The following is a 21,722-nucleotide window of genomic DNA, read 5'->3' on the forward strand; positions in this document are numbered from 1 at the left end:
CACCACAGGTAACTTTTCTAGGCACTAGCAATGTAACTCTGAGGATAGAGTTACGTTATTTTGTTATTCTGTTCTTCAACTGTTTTATTTTTATGAAAAGCCTATTGTTTTATGAATTCTATTTACCTATTTATATTCAGTTCACTTGCCTTCTTTCCTTTTGTAACGATTCTTCTTAGAGTATAAGATGTAAACTTTGTGCTTAGACCATAAGCAATCTCAGCTCTTTTTATATATCTGATTTTTATTTATGTGTGTGTGTACACGTGCCTCTGTGCATATATATGTAACCCATCATGCAGATACCTGCAGAACCATGAGAGGATATCAGATCTCCTAGAACTGGAGTTGCAAGCAGTTGTTACTCCTCAGCATGAGTGCTGGGTCCTGAACCTGGGTCGTCTGCAAGAAGAGCATGCTCTTGTAGACACCGAGCCATCTCTCTATTCCCTCAGACTAGTCTTGTTATCTAAAAGAGCTCCATGTGTGTCTGATGGGTCCAGAATAAACCTTTCAGGGCTGTTTGGTGGATAAACTGGTTTAGTGTGTGAAGGCTCCTGGTGTCAGGCATGTTGATGTGAGTTTGTCCTTAACACACACATGACAGAAGTTAAGATCCAGCTCCTGCAAAGTGACCTCCATATGTGTGAGTGACACGTGCTCCCTCCCACAAATAAACAGATGAAGTACAAAATAAAGAAGAATTCATGTAGCCTCTGAAGTCTGGGTTGATCTCTGCTGTGGCAAATACTCTGACTGAAAGCAGTGAGGGGAAGAAAGGGTTCCTTCCTAGAGGAATTATAATTCTCCATTGATTAGGGGTGGCAAAGCAACACAGAAACTTGAAAAGCCTGCCTGCTATTTCACACATTACTATTTCTGACAAAATAACTCACTTCATAGCCAAAGAAGGACAGAAGGAGTCATGGGGGGATGCTGCTTCCTGGCTCATAGGCTAGCTTATACTCAACTAGATTTTATATACAATTCAAGATCACCTGCCTAGGGATGGTCCTACCCACAGTGGGTTACGTCTTCCCATATCAATTAACAGTCAAGGCAATCCCTCATTGATCTGCCCATGGGCCAGTCTAAGCCAGGCAAGTTTTAAACTCAGGGCCTTCAGGACAGCCACCTACTTAGTGAAACCTAGAAAACATAACTCAGTGTAGGCATCCTTTGCCACTATTTTTCCAGAGATAGCTAGCTTAGTGCTCAGTGAAAAAAAATGACCAATAATTTATAAAGTTCCCCTTTCTGAGTTAGTATATCCCCTGGGAAGTGTGTGAAGTTTAAGCAAAGAGATACAGAAGGTTTTTAATGAGCGTGCCATGGTGCGGCTGAAGTTGCTATTGCCTTTCTCATGGCTTCCGTAGCAGTAAGGCTCTTTTACTTTATGGCCCACTTTACGCTGACCTGAAGATTTATTAGGTTAAGATCATTGGCAAATGCCTTGTACTTGTACCTCCTTCTGTCTCTATGCTTAGTGCATGCTATATCAGGCTCGCTCTTCTGATTTCTCCCACTGGAAGGGAAAGAAAGGGACAATATCTGCCTCTCCTTCCTCCTCTCTCCTCATCTCTTCTCTGTGCTTTTAATTAGAATATGTGAATCATGAATTCAGAACTTATTTGAGGAGCCTTTAACCCAGCTTCATGAGTTCATATGGGTGGGTGACCTTAGCCAGTGTAGATTCTGGCAGAGTAGCTGCTGAGGAAACAGTAACCTTCACCATCGACCTGTTGTTGCCTTTCATGCCTGGCTTAAAGCACACAGAGGAGATTGGCGAGGAGAAGCAATGCTGCACTGCTGCTTCAGTAAGGACTGGGGTTTTGATCACCAGAATGTACTACTGAGCATAGGAAACCGTGCGAGTCTTGGGCCATCATCCATCACAACAGTTCTAGGCTCTCATGTTACCTGGAGCCTCGGCTTCAGGGAGATGAGTAGCCTTGGTGGCAGTTTGCAAAATGTAATTGCCTTGGGTTTTCTTATACTGTGTTGAGATGGATACAGTTTTTCTGGAAGAAACAATTTGGTGTGCCTGATGCTGGCTGATATAAAACTAAGCAAAACCAACAACTAAACCACACAGAGTCAGTGGTGGGAAAGGCTTCAGTATCAAGGGGTGATTTCATATTCTTTAAGACTTTCATCAGACTTACAGTCGGTGTGGGTACAAGGCTAGTTTTTCCTTTTTCTTGGGAAAACTGAATGTGTCGAGAAAACCATTCCCTTACCAAGATATCATTGGCAGGACACACATTCACAATAATCAGCTCTTTCAAACATTTTGTTCAGGGTAACATGATGGTCTAATTTACCTATATTTATTTTTTTAGTACCAGAGGATTATTTTACTATGTACACTAATGTAATAATTAGTTATCTTTTCCTTAACTTTCCCAAAACAAAGCTGGGCTTGTGTGTGTGTGTGTGTGTGTGTGTGTGTGTGTGTGTGTGTGTGTGTGTTGCTATCCAGAATTCACTGTTTTGCAAGACCAACTCCTACTGGCCTGATAGCCAATGGGCCCTAGGATCCTCTTGTCTCCAATTTGAAGGAGCATTAGAATTACAGGCACAGGCCATACACCTGGCTTTTTTTGTGGGGTTGGTGGAGACTGAACTCAAGCAAACCCTTTTCTGACTAAACTGTCTTTCCAGACACACAACTTACTTTGCATGGATTATTATTGTTTTTTCCAAGGAGGTCCCCCACTCAGCCCTGTCCTTCTTATGTGTCTGTGTTTTCTCAGTCTAGGTGGTCAGTCAGGGGTCTGAGCTGATCTATTTGTTTTTTTCCCCTTGGTCATATGCCATAATCTGGTAAGTGCATTTAAATGAGCCATCTCTATGTGCTTTATGAACACAGGATTATAAATTGAGTTCCAACATTCAAGAAGATAGCATTTTTCAACTAATATGCTCCAAAGTGAATCAAAATAATATTGCCTATAAACCCTTCTCTCATCAAAAAGAATATTTTTGGCAAACCAAGATATTTAGATAGAAATATAGCTAGAAAAGCACATGTATTGAATAACATTTATTCTACTTATTAAGTAACAGTCTGCTTATTCTTTCTAGTAGAAGCAAAGATATTTCTAGGAGAAGGAAAGAGATAATTGAGCAGCCTTGCAGTTCCTCTTTTAGCTTCATTCCTGGGATGCCTAGACCATCTCTCTATGCACTGTTTTCATGTCATTTTATGGATAAAAGCCCTAAGGCATGTGTAACTTTATAAAACAGCCACTGTGATGCAGATAGCCATCCAAGTACATGTCTTTCTGTCACCTTACATTTCTTTCTGCACCTGCTCATATGGCTCAGAGGCCATATGATGTGAAATTTATACATTTAAATGTTTTGTGATCTATTATCATTTCCTACTGTAGCCCCAAAATGTGGGAGATTTTGAAAACTGTTGATGGAAAGCACTGTTCCAGCAGTACATAGATGTCACTTGTTGATACTAATTTCTGCATTTACTGAAATTTGAAATGCTCATTTAGCAAATAAATGAATTTAAGCAATGACTAAGGAGGTTTCAAATGCAGCATAGCAGATGGCAGCAGTGATGAGGGAGTGTGTTTCCCTTGAGTGGTTGTAGTTCAGCAAATTAAAAACTGTAGACGTGTAGACTTTCTGGACCTCTGCCTTGCTTAAAGATGAGTTTCTTTTCTATTCTGACCTGGTAACTGGCTCACTGCACTCAGACCATGAGTTTCAGAATTAGGTGGGGTCCTTCTCACCCAAAACTATTCAACCAATAAGAATTCATGGGTCAGAATATAAAGTAGAGTTGGTAGTCTTTGCTGTTTGCTTTTATGCAATTTTGTCACGACAGCCCTTATTTTTAACTTTGTGTTTTGTAGAGAGAGAATGTTCATGTTTGTATTTCCAGCACATACAGAGATTAGAGTTTCAAGCACACTTTCACACCAGATCATTTGTTTCGTAAAATCAATGTAGTGCACAAAAGGTACTAGTCATCACTGTTAAGTATCAGAGGATGTTACTAAATGACCAAAACAGACCAGACCCAAACCAGAAAAATCAAACTTCTAACTATCCCAAGAGAATAGCACATACATAAGTATTCCTATTTGTTAGAAGATGTTACATGCTCTCAAAATAAAAAATAAATACTAATTGTGACAAGAATGAGAGCTGGGGAATCAGGTGCTGGGATGCTCATTTAGATAGTCATCTCATTGAGATGGTACACTTAAGAAAGACTTGGGGGAGGGAAGATAATTAACTTTGTGGGAGAAGAACAAGCCCCGGTAAATCAGTAGCCAATGCAGAGGTCTCAAGAGAAGAAAGTGATGCATGTGTTGCATGTAACAGGTCTCAGACTCCTACATTGAGACCAGCTATATCACACTGCCAGGGAATATGGTAGAATTCCAGATCTTTAACCCTGGTCCAGGCCTGCTAGCCATGCCTCCCACCTCATTCTAATGTGCTCAGGTGTGGAAACTTCTGACTTAGGAGATTCAACCATAGTATGGCAGTGAGGAACTAGTAGATTCTGATGGAGAGATGGTAGGCTTTGATCATGAGTTTATTGTGGAGTCTGGGAAAAGGGAGCAACCACAATATGCTCTGGGGACATTGAGATTACTCAGTGGGTAAATGTGCTTGCTGTGTAAGCCTGGAGATCCTCCTTTAGTCCTTAGAACCCATTTAAATATGGAAGAAAGGAATCAACTTCACAAATTGTCCTCTGACTTCTATATGCACACAGTGGTGCGTGCGTCCACATGTGCGCACGCACACGCACACACACACACACACACACCTACTACTACTACTCCCTTTTTAAAAGCATAGTTCTCAGAGTCCATGCCTGGAGAAGCTGGAAGTATGGAGTGTGACTTGATGGGGTGAAGAAGGCTGAGTTTGAGCAGAACCTCAGACAGATTAAAGTTTAGCTTTGCTAATAGTGCTAAGTAGCAATCATCTGGTTGAAGTCTTAAATGAAGACACTGACAGGTTATACAATGAGCAGCTGATGAAAAGCTGAGACATGATTTCACAGTAGACAAATACAATACATTTTTACCTCATATATTTATGCCTATGTATTATGTGCATATAATCTATTGATCTATCAAGTACCTATCTCCATACCATCAATATCTATATATCACTATCTATCATTATCATCTTACTATAATCTATCTATCATCTATCTATCTATCTATCTATCTATCTATCTATCTATCTATCATCTATCCATCTCCCTACCTATTTTGTGTATCTCATTAATTTCTTATCTACCTGGAACCATGTACCATCTACCTATTATATCTATCATCTATCTATGTGTCTACCATCTGTCTGTCTATCCTCTATCTATCATTTATCTTTTATATTCAGTGCTGAGGATCCAAGCAAGGACATTGTGTGTGGTAAGAAAGTGATACTTAATTAACTGAAGTACATCCCCAGCTGAGTGATTAGCATATTGATGGTGATAAAAACAAGGCATAATTTGCAGACTGTTATGGGTTTCTTTTCTCCCAGTCATAAGATAAATTCTAGAAATGAAGAATTATATTACCCACAAAAGTGAAAGACTTGAATGTTGGTTAACAAGACCTTTTTGTAGGTCTGTCTTCTTTCTCCTGAGGTTTATTATGAGCACCAAATCCTAACAGACAGATAACACCACCCAGTAGTTAACTAGTACTTCCATTATGTATTATTTCATATGATTCTTTGCTGCATAGATTTATGCCTCATTCATCAAGGAACAGAATTTGGAAGCCTGCCGAGGTCATCCTGAATTCCTGCCTGTGAAATTCTCTTTTCTGATTCCTCTCTAGGAATCTGAGCAGTGCAGTGTGGCCTTGCAGCTGCCGAGAGTCACTCTCAAAACTGAGAAAGGCTGTCCCAGTGATTTTGCTGCTGACCTCACATTTAACCTTGGGTTTCACCTGATTGTAGTTATATGGAAATACACATTGTTACATGTAGTCACATTGTTATTTGACACTATATTTAGAAGGCTTTTCAAGTAGATTCAGGGATGCATTTTCTTTTACCAGCTATAAGTGCTATCTACTTAATGTCCTTTCTGGTTTTTATTATTTTCTTTAACTTCAAAGTCTTTCACTTTCATGAGCAGCTTACCTTAGCATCAGTATATTTTCTCTATTGTCCTTTTATATCACACTCCTGTGGCTTGCTCAGTGTCAATCACATTGCGTTCTTTCTCTCTCTGAGCTTCCAAGGAAAGAACCACCATTGACAATAATATCCTGAACTATAAAATCTAAACTCTAAGACTTACATCTCAGAGGAGTTTAAATGTGTTATGATGCAATATAGTAATTAAAATATACTACATAATGAATTCTTTGGTAATTTTATATAATTCTAAATCCCTCCTCCTAACTCCTTCTAGGTGTACCCCAACTGCCAAATTAGTGTTTTTTTCTCTCTTTTTAAATATTTAATAATTCACAGATTCAATTTTTGTTTCCCATGTACTCCTGGATGTTGGGCCATCTATTGGAGCAAGATTAACCACACCCTTAAAAAATTGATCGTTTTTCCCTAGGAAGCTGTGAACCAAAATAGCTTCTCATCTAGGATTGGGGTTTCATGAACACATCTCACTCCACTCTAGAATGTGAATGCGGACTTGTTCAGATCTTGGGCTGGCAAGTATAGTTTCTGTGAGTGCATGAATTCAAAGATTCAGGTGTCTTGCCATGTCCAGAAGCCACTGTTTCACCTAGGTTCTTGCCTGGATCTCTGGCTTTTATAATCTTTCTGTTCACTCTTCCATGATGGTCCCTGAATATATATATATATATATATATATATATATATGTATATGTATATGTATATGTATATGTATATATATGTATACGTATGTATGTATATGTGCATATATATGCACACATGTGATGTGTATATACATATAGATATATTTTAAGACAAAGTTTTATTATTACAGGCTGACTTTAAACTTGCTGTGTGAAGATGACTAGAACTTTGGACCCTCCTGAGTTCTGGGACTAGGCATGCACCTATACCTGGTTTTGGGGGTGCTGAGGTTTGAACCCAGGACTTCATGCATTTTAGGCAAACATGCTAACCATTGACTACCCTATACAACATTATACTGCCCTTTCTTGTTGTTTTGAGGGAATAGTACTTTTTTCAGGTGAAGAAAAGTTTGCAAATGAAAAGAAAATGATTTTGGTATGCTTTTCAGAAAGTTTCTTGCTATGTAGTTCAGGCCAGCCTTGAACTTGTAATTCTCCTGCCTCTGGCACCTGAGTGCTGGAAGTACATGTGTACTACCATGATGGACTGTTGAGATTTTTCATTTTAAATGTACCCATGGAGACAGCTTAGATATCCAATTACAGAGAGGGCTTCTCTGAGAAGAAAGTACCCTTTCAATCTACAAGGTAGAGATGATCTTACTAAGACAGCAGAACTCTTTAAGAGAAGCTAAGAGAATTAATATTGCTTAATTAGAGATATGTATGTTTGTTTTCAAATTTGACTCCTCTATAGTCACAAAATCACCAAAATGATGACTTAGAGAAAACAGAAACATATATATCATATATATAATGTATATTATATGAAATATAAAAATATATAATATATTTTGAGTATATTGGCTGTTGTTTTCTATTTTTCTTTGCTTTTTGATGTTTGTGTTGTTTTTAAATTTTTTTTTCAGCCAAGGATAGTAGACACAGTATACACTGATGTCTGATAGCGGACAGAGAGGACATTTTAAGGAACATCCTCAAAATAGAGGTTCGGTTATGATAAAATGTATTTGTGTAAATTAACAGGAACTTGAGAAAGAACGAACTCATCTCATGGAGGATGTTACCGCAAACAAAAGAAGGATGAAGGAGCTGGAAGATAATTTGCTTTATCGCCTGACGAGCACTCAGGGGTCTCTGGTGGAGGATGAGAGTCTCATTGTTGTGCTGAGCAACACCAAAAAGACAGCAGAGGAGGTGACACAGAAGCTGGAAATTTCTGTAGAGACAGAAATTCAAATTAACTCCGCCCGGGAAGAGTACCGACCCGGTGAGTCTGGTAATGGAAGACAAATGTCACAAGAAAATAGAGCAAGGCAGAAGTTAGAATTAGAGCAACCGATTACAGTAGGAAATTACTGTATAAAAATTACTGTGCAATGTGCGGCAGCCAATTAGGCTTTTTGCCATTTCTTTTGATTAAGTTTAGTACATCAGAAGTGGAAACATTATACAATGGTATAAACTTTAGGCACTATCTGTGGTAGCTGGAAAATCTTTAAGGTACTCATGAATTTATGTTAAAACAAGAGATTAAAATATTGCTACAAATTAGTGAAATCTGGGAAATTAGTATTGTGGACTTTCTGTTAGCTCCGTAGCATCAAGCAGCAATGTGTTTACCTGGAAGCCAGTTCTCTGGTGCTTATTTTTAGCCACCCATTTAATAAATAGGTGGTAGTTGGTTACTTCAGAAATGTAAAATAATCAATTGGCTATCCTTTTGCTGTTTACCATTTTCCTGCAAAAAGGAGTTGAAACTATGTCAGAGGGAGGCATTATCTTTTTGTTTTGTTTTTTGATAATATTTTTATTTAAATTTGCAACAAGCTTGTTTTACATGTCAATCCCAGTTCCCTCATCCTCCCTTCCTCCCTGTCCCTTCCCAACCCCCATCCCATTCCCTATCTGCTCCCCAGGGAGGGTGAGGTCTTCCATGGGGGAATCTTCAATGTCTGTCATACCATTTGGATCTCTTTAAGGTGCAACATACACACACATGTTGGGAAAATATTGTGAGGTAGGAGAGGCATTATCTTTGAGATGACTTGTATGGAAGGCTTGAGATTAAGGTCAGGCATGGTTCTTCATGGGCTTCAGAATAAGGTCTTATATGATTTCTTCTATTCTTTGCTAAATGTTAAATAGGAAACATTAAAAATTCTCTGTTCTCTTCTAGCTCTGATAAAACACAGAAAACTATATTTGTAATAGGTGTGTAAAGAGTATAAAATAAGAACTGTCTTGATGTCATTTGATAAATATAAACTATGAAAAACTTACACATAAGAACTAAATAATAAGGATTGTTCTAGATCTCATTGTTAGTGGGAAGTTATTGATGAGGCAAAAATTGTTTTCAGCAATGGATTGGGATGATGTGCTTGTACGGCTCATTTATTTTCTATTCTTATGCTAGGTACATCCTTCATCTTTGTTTTTCAGTTGCTACACGGGGCAGCATCCTCTACTTCCTCATCACTGAGATGCGCTTGGTTAATGAGATGTATCAGACATCACTCCGTCAGTTTCTGTGCTTGTTTGACCTTTCCTTAGCAAGGTACATCTGTCTCTAGGAAGTCAAGCTGAATTCTTTCTATGTGGACTAGAACGATGACATTAGAATCTCCTTTTTGCTTCTCAGTAAGAGTATTTTCTTTTCCTAAATCTGAGATTAGTGTAGTTATCGTTATGTTAACAAATCATTCAGACTTGTCATTTTAGGCTCACGGGAAGCCAAGCCAGCCACTCACCGATTGATTTGTCTCCTTCAGTTTCATGTGTTCCACTAAATGGGAAAATTTCCAAGACATTGTAGTGAATAATAATGGCCTGTGGGTAAAACTGATTTAGACAACAACAAGGAATTCTGTTTTGTTGTTTCATGTTGAAAGCATTTTTGTTATTTTAGATTTAGGAGTCCTTTCTTGATGTGTGTAAGTAAAATTTAGTCCTTTATTCTCCACAGGAAATGCTGTCTTCCTAGACAATTGGAAAGGGCAGTGGGATAGCATGTCTTACATGGTGTCTTCCTCAGGTCTGTCAAGAGCCCAATTACAAGCAAGAGGATTGCAAATATCATTGAGCATATGACCTATGAGGTTTTCAAGTATGCTGCCCGAGGCTTATATGAGGAGCACAAATTCCTGTTCACATTGTTGCTCACCCTCAAGATTGACATCCAGAGGAACCAAGTCAAGCATGAGGAGTTTCTCACCCTCATTAAAGGTTAATAGAGAGTGCTGTGCACAGTGCAGGCATTGTGAATGCTCTTCAGAGAACTTCTGTTTTATGTTTTGAGTTGTAATAGTTTCTTTGCATTTCATTTATGATTTACTTATATGAGTTATTTTATTTGACCCTCTATTGAATAATGAATATTTTTTTTTGGGACCTATGGTGTCTCAGGACATGGAACAGATATTTTACTGAACCAAACCCTGATTTTGGGGTGGTAGGGAGGTACAGAAAAAGTAACAAGACAAGTAAAATAAATATTGTGTGGGAAGATAATAAACACTTTAGAAAACTGGGAGGAAGTGATACTTTGCTTTCCTTTTGCTGGGATGGAATTCTGTGATCCAGCTCCAATCCCCAAAATAAAACTTGAGGGAGAAAGGGCTCATCTGGTGCACCAGTTGAGACACAGTCCATCGTGGCAGGAAATCAGGGAAGCAAGAAGCTAATAAGCCAGCCATATCATATTCACAGTCAGAAAGCAGGTGCCAGGGGATGCTTTTGCTCAACCACTTACTTTTTTTTTTATGCCATTATGGAACCAACGTCATGGAATAGTGCCCCCCTCTTTAGTGTCTGTCTGCCCACTTTCACCAACTAAGCAACATAGTCTTTCAAAGGTATGCTCAGAGGCTAAATACCTCCCCTAACATGCATGTATCATGTGTGGTTATACATCCTGCTCAGTTGACAGGTGACACTAACTATGAGGGAGGGGATGAATAAATATAGGGTTTGAGATATAAGGACAGTTTAAAGTTCTGCATTGGTTATGTAACCAATTCTCTAGTAGGGTCCCTCTTCCTTGGTGATTGGCCCCTGATTAAAGATTTGAAATAACAAAGGAGAGTTTACAGAAGCAGGGTTAAAGGGGAGGGAGGTGACACGAGGACTTCCAATGGGAATGAGAGTAGCATGTTGGAGACAGAACAATGTTGCCAGGGTCTCAGAAGCAGAACGGATAGGTGATCTGCAGCCTATTCCATAGATTATTTATTCTGTATTTATTGCATTGGCCACAGGTAGTCCTGTGGTTTACTAAGGCATACAGTTGAATGGAAAGCCAGGAGACACAGACTTCTAGTCAAATGTTCTCTAAATGCTATCTATTTATTGCGCATGGTACTGGATTTCGTGAAGTTTTCTTTTTAGTGTTGGGAATTGAACTTAGTACCTCACATGTTCTGGACAAGTACTCTAGTACTTTCCTGAGCTATTTTGCCAGTTACATGAAGACAATGAAGACAATGTCATACAAATTTGTCATATAATTCTATCTATCCTTTGGTCCGTCTCTTTTCCCCCACTTCTTCTGGTTCCCTTTGTTGTCTCAGTTTTACTTTTACATTCATAAAGTGTGTGTGTGTGTGTGTGTGTGTGTGTGTGTGTGTGTGTGTGTGTTGACATGATTTTATATGCCTTATAAAAGTCTAAGATTGACAAAGAAGATAAAATGTGGTATTTGTCTGAATCTGACTTCTTTCATCAATTTCCTTATAAACAACATACTTTTATTGCTTATGGATGAATAAAGATTCTGTGGCAAGTACCACCTCTCCTGTCCCTCAGATGCACTCTCCCCTCCATTTCCTCCTCAGAATAGAGCAGGCCTCCAAGAAACAACCAGAAAAATGACAGAGCAAGATACAAGACAAGGCAAAAAGCCCTTGTATCAAGGTTGGACAAGGTAACCCAAGAGTCCCAAGAGCAGGCAAAAGAGTCAGGGATACACCCACTCTCACTGTTAGGAGTCCCACAGAACATCAAGCTGACAGCCATAAAATATACATCGAAGACCCCATTCACGCCCCATGCTAGTCATTTCCATCTCTGTGAGCCCATGTGAGACCTGCTGAGTTGACTTTTGCTTTCTCAGACATTTCTTAACAAATTTATTTCATCTGCTGTTATCCACATTTTTTTTTTCTACAACATGTGCTTAATTGCACATTTTTGGAACAGGCAAGACAGTTACAGCATAGGTGCCTGCTATTAAACACTGAACAGTGCTTCAGCCTAAAGGCTCCTTTCTGAGAACAGTCTCTTGTTAACGCACTGGTAACTACTTTATTTTTTTACATTTTTCTAGACAATGAACAGTTGTTATGGAAATTGGAGAAACATTTACTGAACATGGTGCTATTGTCATTAGGTCCTTAGTTAGCTTCTCCCTGGTATTACAACATTTTTTTTCACCTTATGAACTAATATTTGCACTATAATAATTTCAAGGCCCCATTTACCTTATTATAAATAAGATCATTTTGTCAAAAGGATACAGTTTAATAATACATGGTATCTGAATTAAGTAGAGAATGGCTCAATAAATATGTTTTAAATTATTTGTTTGTAACCTGCTGTATAAAACAAAGGATCTTAAGGTGACCAAGTGGGTTGGTTTTCCTTGTATGAATTATGTTTAGAACATTTTACCCTGAAATACTTTAACGATGTTATTTATTAGACAACATTTTACATTTTAAAGATTCCCTAATGCTTTCTTTGACCTAAAATATGATTTTTATCTGTTGAGTTTTTTTTTTTGAAGTGGCAGCAATGTATTTTGAAGGTGCCATTTATCATTTGGTGTTAAAAGTTATGCATGCTTAGGTCAATTATCAGCAAAAAGACAGGAGTCAGTACCAAATAGAAATTTGTGGTGCTGTTAGACTATCCAATTTAAGCAATGTGAAAGAGCCCCTAGGATATGGCCAAACAGATGTAAGTTGTTTATGGAAGAAAATCTTTCAAATATATTTACTGACACTAGCATTTATAGACAAAGTATATATTTAAAATCAGCTTATGCCAGTATAAGGCTATTCTTAGTAATGACAAAAGCTTTTTATTTAGTGACCTGCCATGTTCTTGACCCTGCATGGTTTATACACTTACAGCAAGGCACACAGGCCGTATCATTTAAAATTTGGAAGGAGTGTTCCAGGCTGATAAGATAGCTTGTCCTAGATGTTGGCTGGATTAACTGTGTTAGAATCCAGCATCAGCTTGTTTCCAAAGCTATAATGCTAATGAGTGATTGAGTTTTCTAAAATCATCTATTCATTTATTTAGGTTTGAAGCATCTCTGAATTTAATAGATGTCCAAGGAGTAAAGTCATGGAAACTAAGACACTTCAAATAGAAACATTTACTAAGTGAAATGTTTCAAAGCAAAGAAAGAAAAACTAGCAACTTCTTTTTAATTTTAAAGGTGGTGCCTCATTGGATCTTAAAGCCTGTCCTCCCAAACCATCGAAATGGATCCTAGACATGACCTGGCTGAACTTGGTGGAACTTAGCAAGCTTAGACAGTTTTCAGACATCCTGGATCAGGTACTGCATTCTTTGAATATCCTTAAGCTACTGTCATGGTGAGCAGCTTTTTGACTCATCACTACAGTGTCTGTGGAGGAGAGATGCTTCCTTTCTGCACTATCCATCTTGGAAGGTATTGTATGTTTTTGGAACTTCCTGCAGCTCATCCACAGTCTGAAAACAGCAGCATCCACTAAAGGCTGCTTATGCTGGAAGAAGCATACTCAGAAAGTTTAATTGGCATTGTCTCAGCTACATGCCACTATAAAGGTTTTTATAAAGAAAAACTGATAGGTCCAATTAGATAGATTGATTAAATGCCTGTGTAGTTCTGTATGGGTTCTCTCTAGAGATTAAATGGAAAGAAATATAGACAGCCTTTTCTACTAATTTCCCTTCTTGTCCTTTGTCTCTATTCTCCCTCTGCCTTTCTGTCTTAATTAGTCATACAGGTCTGAACTTCATGCTGATGTTCGTCTCTTGATCTGTAGATGTCACTGTTCTTTCAACCATTCAGTTGCTGGCATCAGTGTATGTGCAGGAATCATGGAAATTGAGTATAAAACAAGGCTGGAAGGAGGTTATTCAATTTCTGGTGACCATAGAGAAGTGAGATTGACAGAATGATAACTTTATTCAGGGACAGATTGAAGGAGCTGTGGATGTTTGTTTTGACCAAGAAATGTTCTGAGATGGATTTTTAACTTTGATAGTTCAAGTTTATAAGCTGTTTAAATTCTGGTATGTGTGTGTGTGTGTTAATACTTTGGCTCACAACTGGTGGTGTGGTATACTCACTTGTTTTAGGAAACATAACTTAATTTTTGAGTTATTAAAGTACTCTAGTTTATCCTTCCATGATGGTACACCCAGGAATTTTCCCCGGATCACTCTAATCATTCTTTTTCAGAGAGTGTGTCATTGGTAAAATCCTGCACCATTATGCAGCCTTTCATGACTGAAGCAGATTAATTTTTATTCACATATAGTGCTTTCTGAACATGAACTCAGGGAGATACTTCTTTTGATTAAACCAGGAAATACACTTGAAGCTTTCATCAAAGGACTCATCTGAGGATATGATTCTATTAATTTATAGCTGTTATTTGTTTGTTTGAAGCTTTTGATGTGTTTGCCTCTGTAAGGCTGGTGTCCTATTTGTTTCTTGATTTCAGAGGGTAATGCACTGTGTGCTTTGCCAATCGCCTACATGTAGCAGGTGTCTGATCATCCATGTGATGATGATATTGGATGCAATCACTCAAATTACTTTAGATCGGTAGAGTATTGACCCAAACCTGTTTATTCAATAACAAATATGTATTGAATGTCTTCCTTTGTGTCAAGAGTGGTCCTAGGAAATGAGAAAACAAGAATGAATAAGGCCTGATTATAAGAGGATTTTGTGGAACAAACCAGGCTTCCTTGAGATAATGGAAATGAGGCCCCATTGATTTTTCTTTCTTTATAAATTTATTACCATAAAGGCATAGGTGAAATAAAGTATCTTGGGACTCTCCCTACCTTGGCAGCTAGCTGTAGGCTAATGTTAACATAGACTGATTTGGGAGCAAGTAGTATTTGATCTTAGACTTTTTGACACTAGGCTATGTAAAGATTAAAAATAGTGAAAGTATATAGCTCACACATGCCTAGATGGCCAAAAAGTTGGATCTAAAATGTCCATGAATAATTACTGGAAGACTTCTGTGTGACATGACACACTTTTTATCCCGCCGTATTTTCAGATATCAAGAAATGAAAAACTGTGGAGAATTTGGTTTGACAGTGAAAACCCAGAGGAGGAACCTCTTCCCAATGCCTATGACAAATCTCTCGACTGCTTCAGACGTCTTCTTCTTATTAGATCCTGGTGTCCTGACAGAACAATTGCCCAGGTAAAGTGCGTGTTAAAAGGAAACAACAGAGAGTGTTCTGAAAGAGATTTTCTCCTTTAAGTTTGGAGAAGTACTTTGAATGTGATTATCAACCAGAATTTCCTTGTGGGCTTCCAAGCAATTTTCTAAGTAAGACAAATGTGATAAATGGAAACGTAAACAACAAATGAAGTACGGAGGTACACACTTCCCTAAGTGATTTATTAAACCCCTTTGGTCCTAGTGGTAAAACAAAAGCAAATGAGAAAATCATGATTCTGAGTTTGGCATGTAGGAAAACATAAATGTAATGCATTATTCTCATGTATCATTTTATAATAACTCAGAAATGATATAGCTGCTCTGTTTTACTAGCTGTAAATTCACCCTCATATAAGCAAGAAAACTGCAGAAACATTAGTAAGGGAGCTTTCCAGTAGGCCAGATGGACATGGTATCAGTTCCCTAGATAATGTCACAACTCTGAGTGAGAGGAATCAGGTTGTCCCAAAACTGAGTTCTGCCCATGGCTGACATGTGGACCCTTCTACCAAAAGCTTTGTCTTCCCCAAGACGTCCTTTTTAATTATTATTGTTTTTTCTTATTTTACATATCAATTCCAGTTCCCTTTCCACTCTCCCTCCCAGGCCCTCCAACCCCACTCCCGTCTCATTCTCCCCCTCCCCCACTGCACAGAGAGAGTGATGCCTTCCAGGAGGAATCATCAAAATCTGTCAAGTCATTTGGAGTAGGGTCTAGGCCCTCCCTTCTGCCTCTAGGCTGAGGGAGTATCCCTCCATATTCCCCCAAGACTTTTTAAATGTTGGTGGTTTTGCATCTGGGCATTTACGCACTGAAAAGGCACAGGTCTTGCTTTCACAAAATTTAAGCACAGGTACCTTTTTCTTTTTGGATTTTTCTCTGCATTGCTTTGAAGCCTGTCCTGGAACTAGCTTTGTGGACCAGGCTGGCCTTGAACTCACAGAGATCGTCCTGCTTCTGCATCCCAAGTGCGAGTGCTGGGATTATAGGTGTGCACCAGCAATGCCCAGGTACACTTCTTAATAGCTTCTGTAAAGCAATGATAGAGTAAAATCTGCTGGACTCTGAATTCACCTTATTATCTGCAGATAGTGTTACAAAATTTACAAGGTAACTACTCACAACTAGACTTAGGTACCACGAATCATAAACACAGCAAGATCTAAAGACTTACTAAGAAAAGAAAATGGGTTATGCTCCATAGGGCACTGAGGTCACTCTTCCATTCAGTTTTACCTTTCAACTTTATTATTTTTACTCTGCCACAATGAATGGTCAAATGCTTGCCTTTTTCAGGCATAGGGGAGAAGGTGTAAGTACAGTTGTTTCTTTATGCATCTCTACCTCCTTACCTCCCTTCCCTTTTTCCCACAGAAAATATTTAGTTTCAAACTGAAAGCCTTCAGACTCCTCTGTAACATTTCCATCTTTGTATAGCCTTGCCATCCTCAGGAAATTCACAGATGTGGCTTCTTTATTGGTGTTACTTTGTATCTGTTTTCCTACTCTGATGAATAGTTTATGTTCTAAAAAAGTGACAAGAATATTCCACTTCTCAGATTTTCAAGGCCTCCAGTGACTTACCATGGCCCTTATAATCACACTAAATTCATGATTAAAGTCTATGTAATCCTCTGGAAATATATTACACTCTCTGAAATTTGTATCTGTATCAGTCCCTTTAAAATTTATTGCCAGATAAGCTGTGCAAGGTGTATATACTCTGTCCCTATTCCCCACAAACAATGTTAGGCTACAACTGATGCACTGCATTTTGTGTGCTGTAATGGTCCACAGTAGGAAATGTCAGGTGGGTTGGCCACAAGACTACCACACTGTCAGAAGGTATCTAATGCACATACACAGTGTTGTCTAAAAACACACTGCAAAGGGAGGTCAGTCCATACGAGACAGCTTCTGAGTTCATTTGCCCCCTACTCAAAGGTTGAGCCTGCTTAATTGAGACCAGATGGAACAAAATGTTCTTTGGAGTTGGGCAGAGTCGCTTGTGAAAATGTAGCACTGTATATTTACTCATGCCAATGAGGTGTTAAGTTTTTATGGGTTGGCAGGCTGTTCAGTAGTCTGGCTGGCCCTCACTGAGTCATCACTTACACAAATTGTACTGAGTGTCCTCTGTGGATAGGAGACAATTTATTCTTGTTTGCTCCAAAATTCCTGCCCATGTGTTCTCTATATGAATTACACCTACTCTGACTTCCCTTTACCTGGACAAGGCTCACCCACAGTCTACAGCTCAATTTAAACTGTCTGTTGGCAATAAGCATACTCCAGTGTATTTCTGCAATATCTGTAGGTTTTGCCATTGCACATCCTCTGGAGGTTGTTGTTTATTCCTTATTACTCGGTCATTGTATGTCTAATCTGGAGGAGAATCAGAATTCCCAAAGGTAGAGAAATAATACTGTCACTGCTTGGTAGGGCCACCTGACACACATTCGTGGACAGAGGAGGAGGAGCTTGTTAACTAAGTTTCATGCTTGTTACAAGACAGGGATTTATAAGGATGGGAAGACTCAACAATGCCTGTTGGCCCAATGAGATAATGTTTATGTTGGACTAAGTTATGGAGGTTAGAGAATTTATTATTTCTCACACACATTGTAAGTTTGGGCTTACATCACAGAATGATCTACAAATCCTGGACTGGAAGCTAATCAGAAACAGTGGCTGTGATCCCCAGGAACAAGGATTTTATCAAACAATTCCATCACAATTTCCATTTTAAGTTAAACAGCTTTCTTTATCAGGAAGTTAGAAAAGGAGCACTTGGCCTCCTCCAAAAAATTGGTCAATGCCTCAGATACCTTCTGACCTAAGATTAACTTTTATATTTTTAATACGTGAAGTACAACAAGAAGAATGATATTTTATGATGTGAATATAAGGTAACAATTAAACCTCAGGGTATTGTTTTTAAAGTTCTATTTTATATTAATCACCAGATAACTGTATACCTTTATAAGACTTCATTGCATGTATACATTGTGGAATAGTCAAATCAGGTTGTGCAGTTTATTGGAACAAAACCACATCTCTTTGTTTATGTGTTACATCAAGCTGCCTTTGTCCTACAATGGATGGGTTAAATAACTGCGACAAAGACCATGTAGCTAGAAAAGCTTCAATGATTTGCCTTTCTGCCCCTACTGTATTGTAATGTTTTGTATGGCCGTATTCATACTGGGTCCATGTTGATTTGTATGGTGGTTTGGGTGTTACCTAGCACTGCGCTAGCTTAAAATGGAAAATGTTTGATCTTTGAGTGCAGATGAGTCACACTGAGATGCTGCAGTGCTGGTAGGTGCCCGAGGTTGAACAGGAACTGCAACTGTGGAATGACCAGACTTTGAATTGGTTTCTGGTTGCAGATCTTCAGTGACTCTGAGTGCGTACACAGAATAGATTTTCAATGCCATTAGAGGACATGTTATGTGACCTTTTTTACTTGGCAGAGGATGCAGAAAAATATTTGAACATTTAGAGCAAGGCTAGAGATGCTCATATTGAAACTTGCTAATTTAGAAAACCTAGTGAGAGATACAATGGCATATTGTGTCTCAAATTCAACCAGTTTGAACTTTGCTCCTTTAGAACACCTCTCAACTACTAAAATTGGCAAACAGGAGAAAGGTCTGAATGAGTGATGATTTCCATGACTCAAAGACATGAGTCCTGATTGGTTACTTCCTTACCACTCTCTTAGTCCTACTATTGATGAAGGGGTCTGACCAGAGCTTCACAGCCCCTAAGAAGCTAGTCAAGCTGTCTTTTCCAGAAATCATTTAAAGATAGCTATCAAGGGAAGAAAACCATGTACTCTATCAAATCAACATAGTGGAATTTTTCAGTGTGGGTGAATTGAACATTGTGGTTTCTGATGGGGCAGGGTTGGAACTTAGATGATGGGAGAGGGGCTCCATAGTACAGTGGTCCAGTGCTTTCTCAATGATCGTCTGTGATCGTTCCCATTAGGGAATGGGAAATCAATCTCTTTTTTTTTATTGTGCAGAAGATGGGCATTTCATAGCATGTTTCACTTTCTAATATGAGGGATAAAGTTATCCATCAGGAAAATCCAAAAATCTGTCATTCTGGATATTCAATTGTCCTGTCTCAGTTGGCACTCATTTCTGCTATTATGAAGATTCTAGACGTCTTCACAGGCCACCAGATTCCCTTGTCATGACCTAGACCTAGGAGGTCCAGGTTAAGGTTAGTTAAGCCATCTTTGGTTTGAAAGTTTCCAGAGTTGGATTTCAGTAACTGTTCTGCACACTTCTTTCATCCATAATACCTTGGCCTTCATTTTCATTTGGTCTTTGAGCTTACACTGGTAATATCTTCATTATTTAAGATGGTTGCATTTACTGCTCAGGTGTGTCTGACACCTGAGAGTCAAGGGAAGTTCCATGTGCATTCCACTGGGGACAAGATTGAGTGTACTCATCACTGGTTTCTAAGGAAGTATTGACAGTTGGGCTGTGCTTGTCCTGTGAGAAGGACTGATCTGTGGAATCTCACTATGCAGACATGTGGATGTGAAGACTTGAGTGGGAGAAGAGAATAGAATTAGATAGAAAACAGTGTTTTTGGTTTTGGTTTTGCTTATTTATTTATTTTTTTTGAGGGGGCAACCCAGTGAGGGAAAGAATAGGGATTAAGAGTTGTATGTACTATATTGACAGTTGAAAAAAATTACTCTTTAACCTTTTAGAAAAAGAATACTAGATATGATAGAAAAATGAAGCTGAAAAAAAAAAAACCCTGAGATTGATGAAAGATGTCATTCTGTATATGTTTCTCATGCTGGTTAATGAATAAAGCATTGTTGGCCAATAGGAAAGGAAGATAGGAGGGACTAGGAGACAAGGAGGAAAGAGGAAGTAGTAGGAGGAGTCAAGATGGAGAGTCTGGAGAGAGCAGGACGCCAGCCGGCTCTCCAGTAAGCACGTGGAAATATTAGATTAACAGAAATGGGTTAATAATTAAGACAAAGCTAGCCGACAAAGCTAGCCGGAAAGAAACTAGTACCTGGCCAACAGCATTATATCAAATACAGAGTCTCTGTGCATTATTTGGGGCTGGTGCGGCAGCGGGACAAGACCGGTGGTGGGAGGAAAAACAATACTCCTTACATGAGATCTTATGAACATGGATTTTATTAAATCCTCAAACAAAATTATTATGGTAGAAAAACAGAACCAAAAAGTAGAAAGGGATGATAAAAATGATGAACAGACATTATCAAATAACTATTTTAAAAATGAATAAACTAAGTAATTCACTAGTAAGTATAATAAATAGTTATTCAATGATTATTAGTAAATATTCATTATATTTCAGCATTGTACTATTGAGCTATTGAGAATTAGGGCTAGCATCCTAAATAATCACGTTTCCCAATCATATGTAGACAGCAAGATGCCATCAGTGTGCTGAAATGGGAACCAGGTCATTTAGTTTAGGTTCTGAAGCTCTAACTATGGTTTTGTCTGGCAAGTAGCACAACCTCTCTGAGTATGGCATGAAAATGTAAACAAACACAAGCAAACACCAGGAAAGGAAGTCTGTCCCGTTTCCCTAGCATTTACTATGAGCATTTTTGAGACAGTCTGCAGAAGCTAGTAGCTAGTATTGTGATACATGAAGGAACTGGGGGTGTTTTCTTGACTTTGTACTGCTTTTGGCAGGCTCGCAAGTACATCACGGACTCTATGGGAGAGAACTATGCAGAGGGAGTTATCCTGGACTTGGAGAAGACATGGGAGGAGTCTGACCCACGGACACCACTCATCTGCCTCCTGTCCATGGGCTCTGACCCAACAGATTCCATCATCGCCTTGGGAAAGAGACTAAAAATAGAAACACGCTATGTGTCCATGGGTCAGGGCCAGGAGGTCCACGCGAGGAAGCTGTTGCACCAGACCATGGCAAATGTAAGGCCAAATGTCTGGATTCAAAAACACCTTGCCATTGTGGTATCAACACTGTAGATGATTTTACTTAAAATATCCCATAGATCAGATATAAGGGAAATGGTTGTATAATCCACCAATTTGGGTGACTATGTAAAGAATCTCACAGTTATCGAGTTCCTCATGAAAAAATTAAGACTTGCCATTTTAAGGCTCTGGGTTTTTAAAGTAATTGGATTCACAGGGAAGTATCTCCTCCATATTATAGAGTCATATGTTTGGTTGTCAATACTCTGAGTGTCTAGAAAGAAGAGAACAACTCTCAAAATTCTGTATGTAAACTTTCTTCTAAATGTTTTCAATGTGGTTGTTTTCACCTGAGGTGCTGGTTCCTTAGTTCAAACCCTGTCTGGTTTGCCCTCAACATACCCAGCTCCTCTTTGCTCCTTAGAGAGGTGGGGTATACTGGGGGGGTACTTCTTCTTTGTTTTGTTTCTGTTTTTTT

The 21,722-nt window shown here is 38.7% G+C and overlaps 1 protein-coding gene across 1 annotated transcript in view; it reads left to right on the forward strand.

Annotated features, from left to right (window-relative positions):
* The window catches only part of Dnah5 (dynein axonemal heavy chain 5), a 261,268-nt gene that overhangs the window by 218,000 nt on the left and 21,546 nt on the right, over window positions 1–21,722 (forward strand). Inside the window, exons 66-71 of the mRNA XM_051182604.1 lie at window positions 7,833–8,076; window positions 9,252–9,366; window positions 9,844–10,034; window positions 13,255–13,376; window positions 15,107–15,256; window positions 20,993–21,238. Of these exons, the coding sequence (XP_051038561.1) occupies window positions 7,833–8,076; window positions 9,252–9,366; window positions 9,844–10,034; window positions 13,255–13,376; window positions 15,107–15,256; window positions 20,993–21,238 (1,068 nt within the window). The remainder of the gene's footprint in view (window positions 1–7,832; window positions 8,077–9,251; window positions 9,367–9,843; window positions 10,035–13,254; window positions 13,377–15,106; window positions 15,257–20,992; window positions 21,239–21,722) is intronic.

The sequence above is a fragment of the Phodopus roborovskii genome, unplaced genomic scaffold, assembly GCF_943737965.1.
Source record: "Phodopus roborovskii unplaced genomic scaffold, PHOROB, whole genome shotgun sequence".
Lineage (NCBI taxonomy): Eukaryota > Metazoa > Chordata > Mammalia > Rodentia > Cricetidae > Phodopus > Phodopus roborovskii.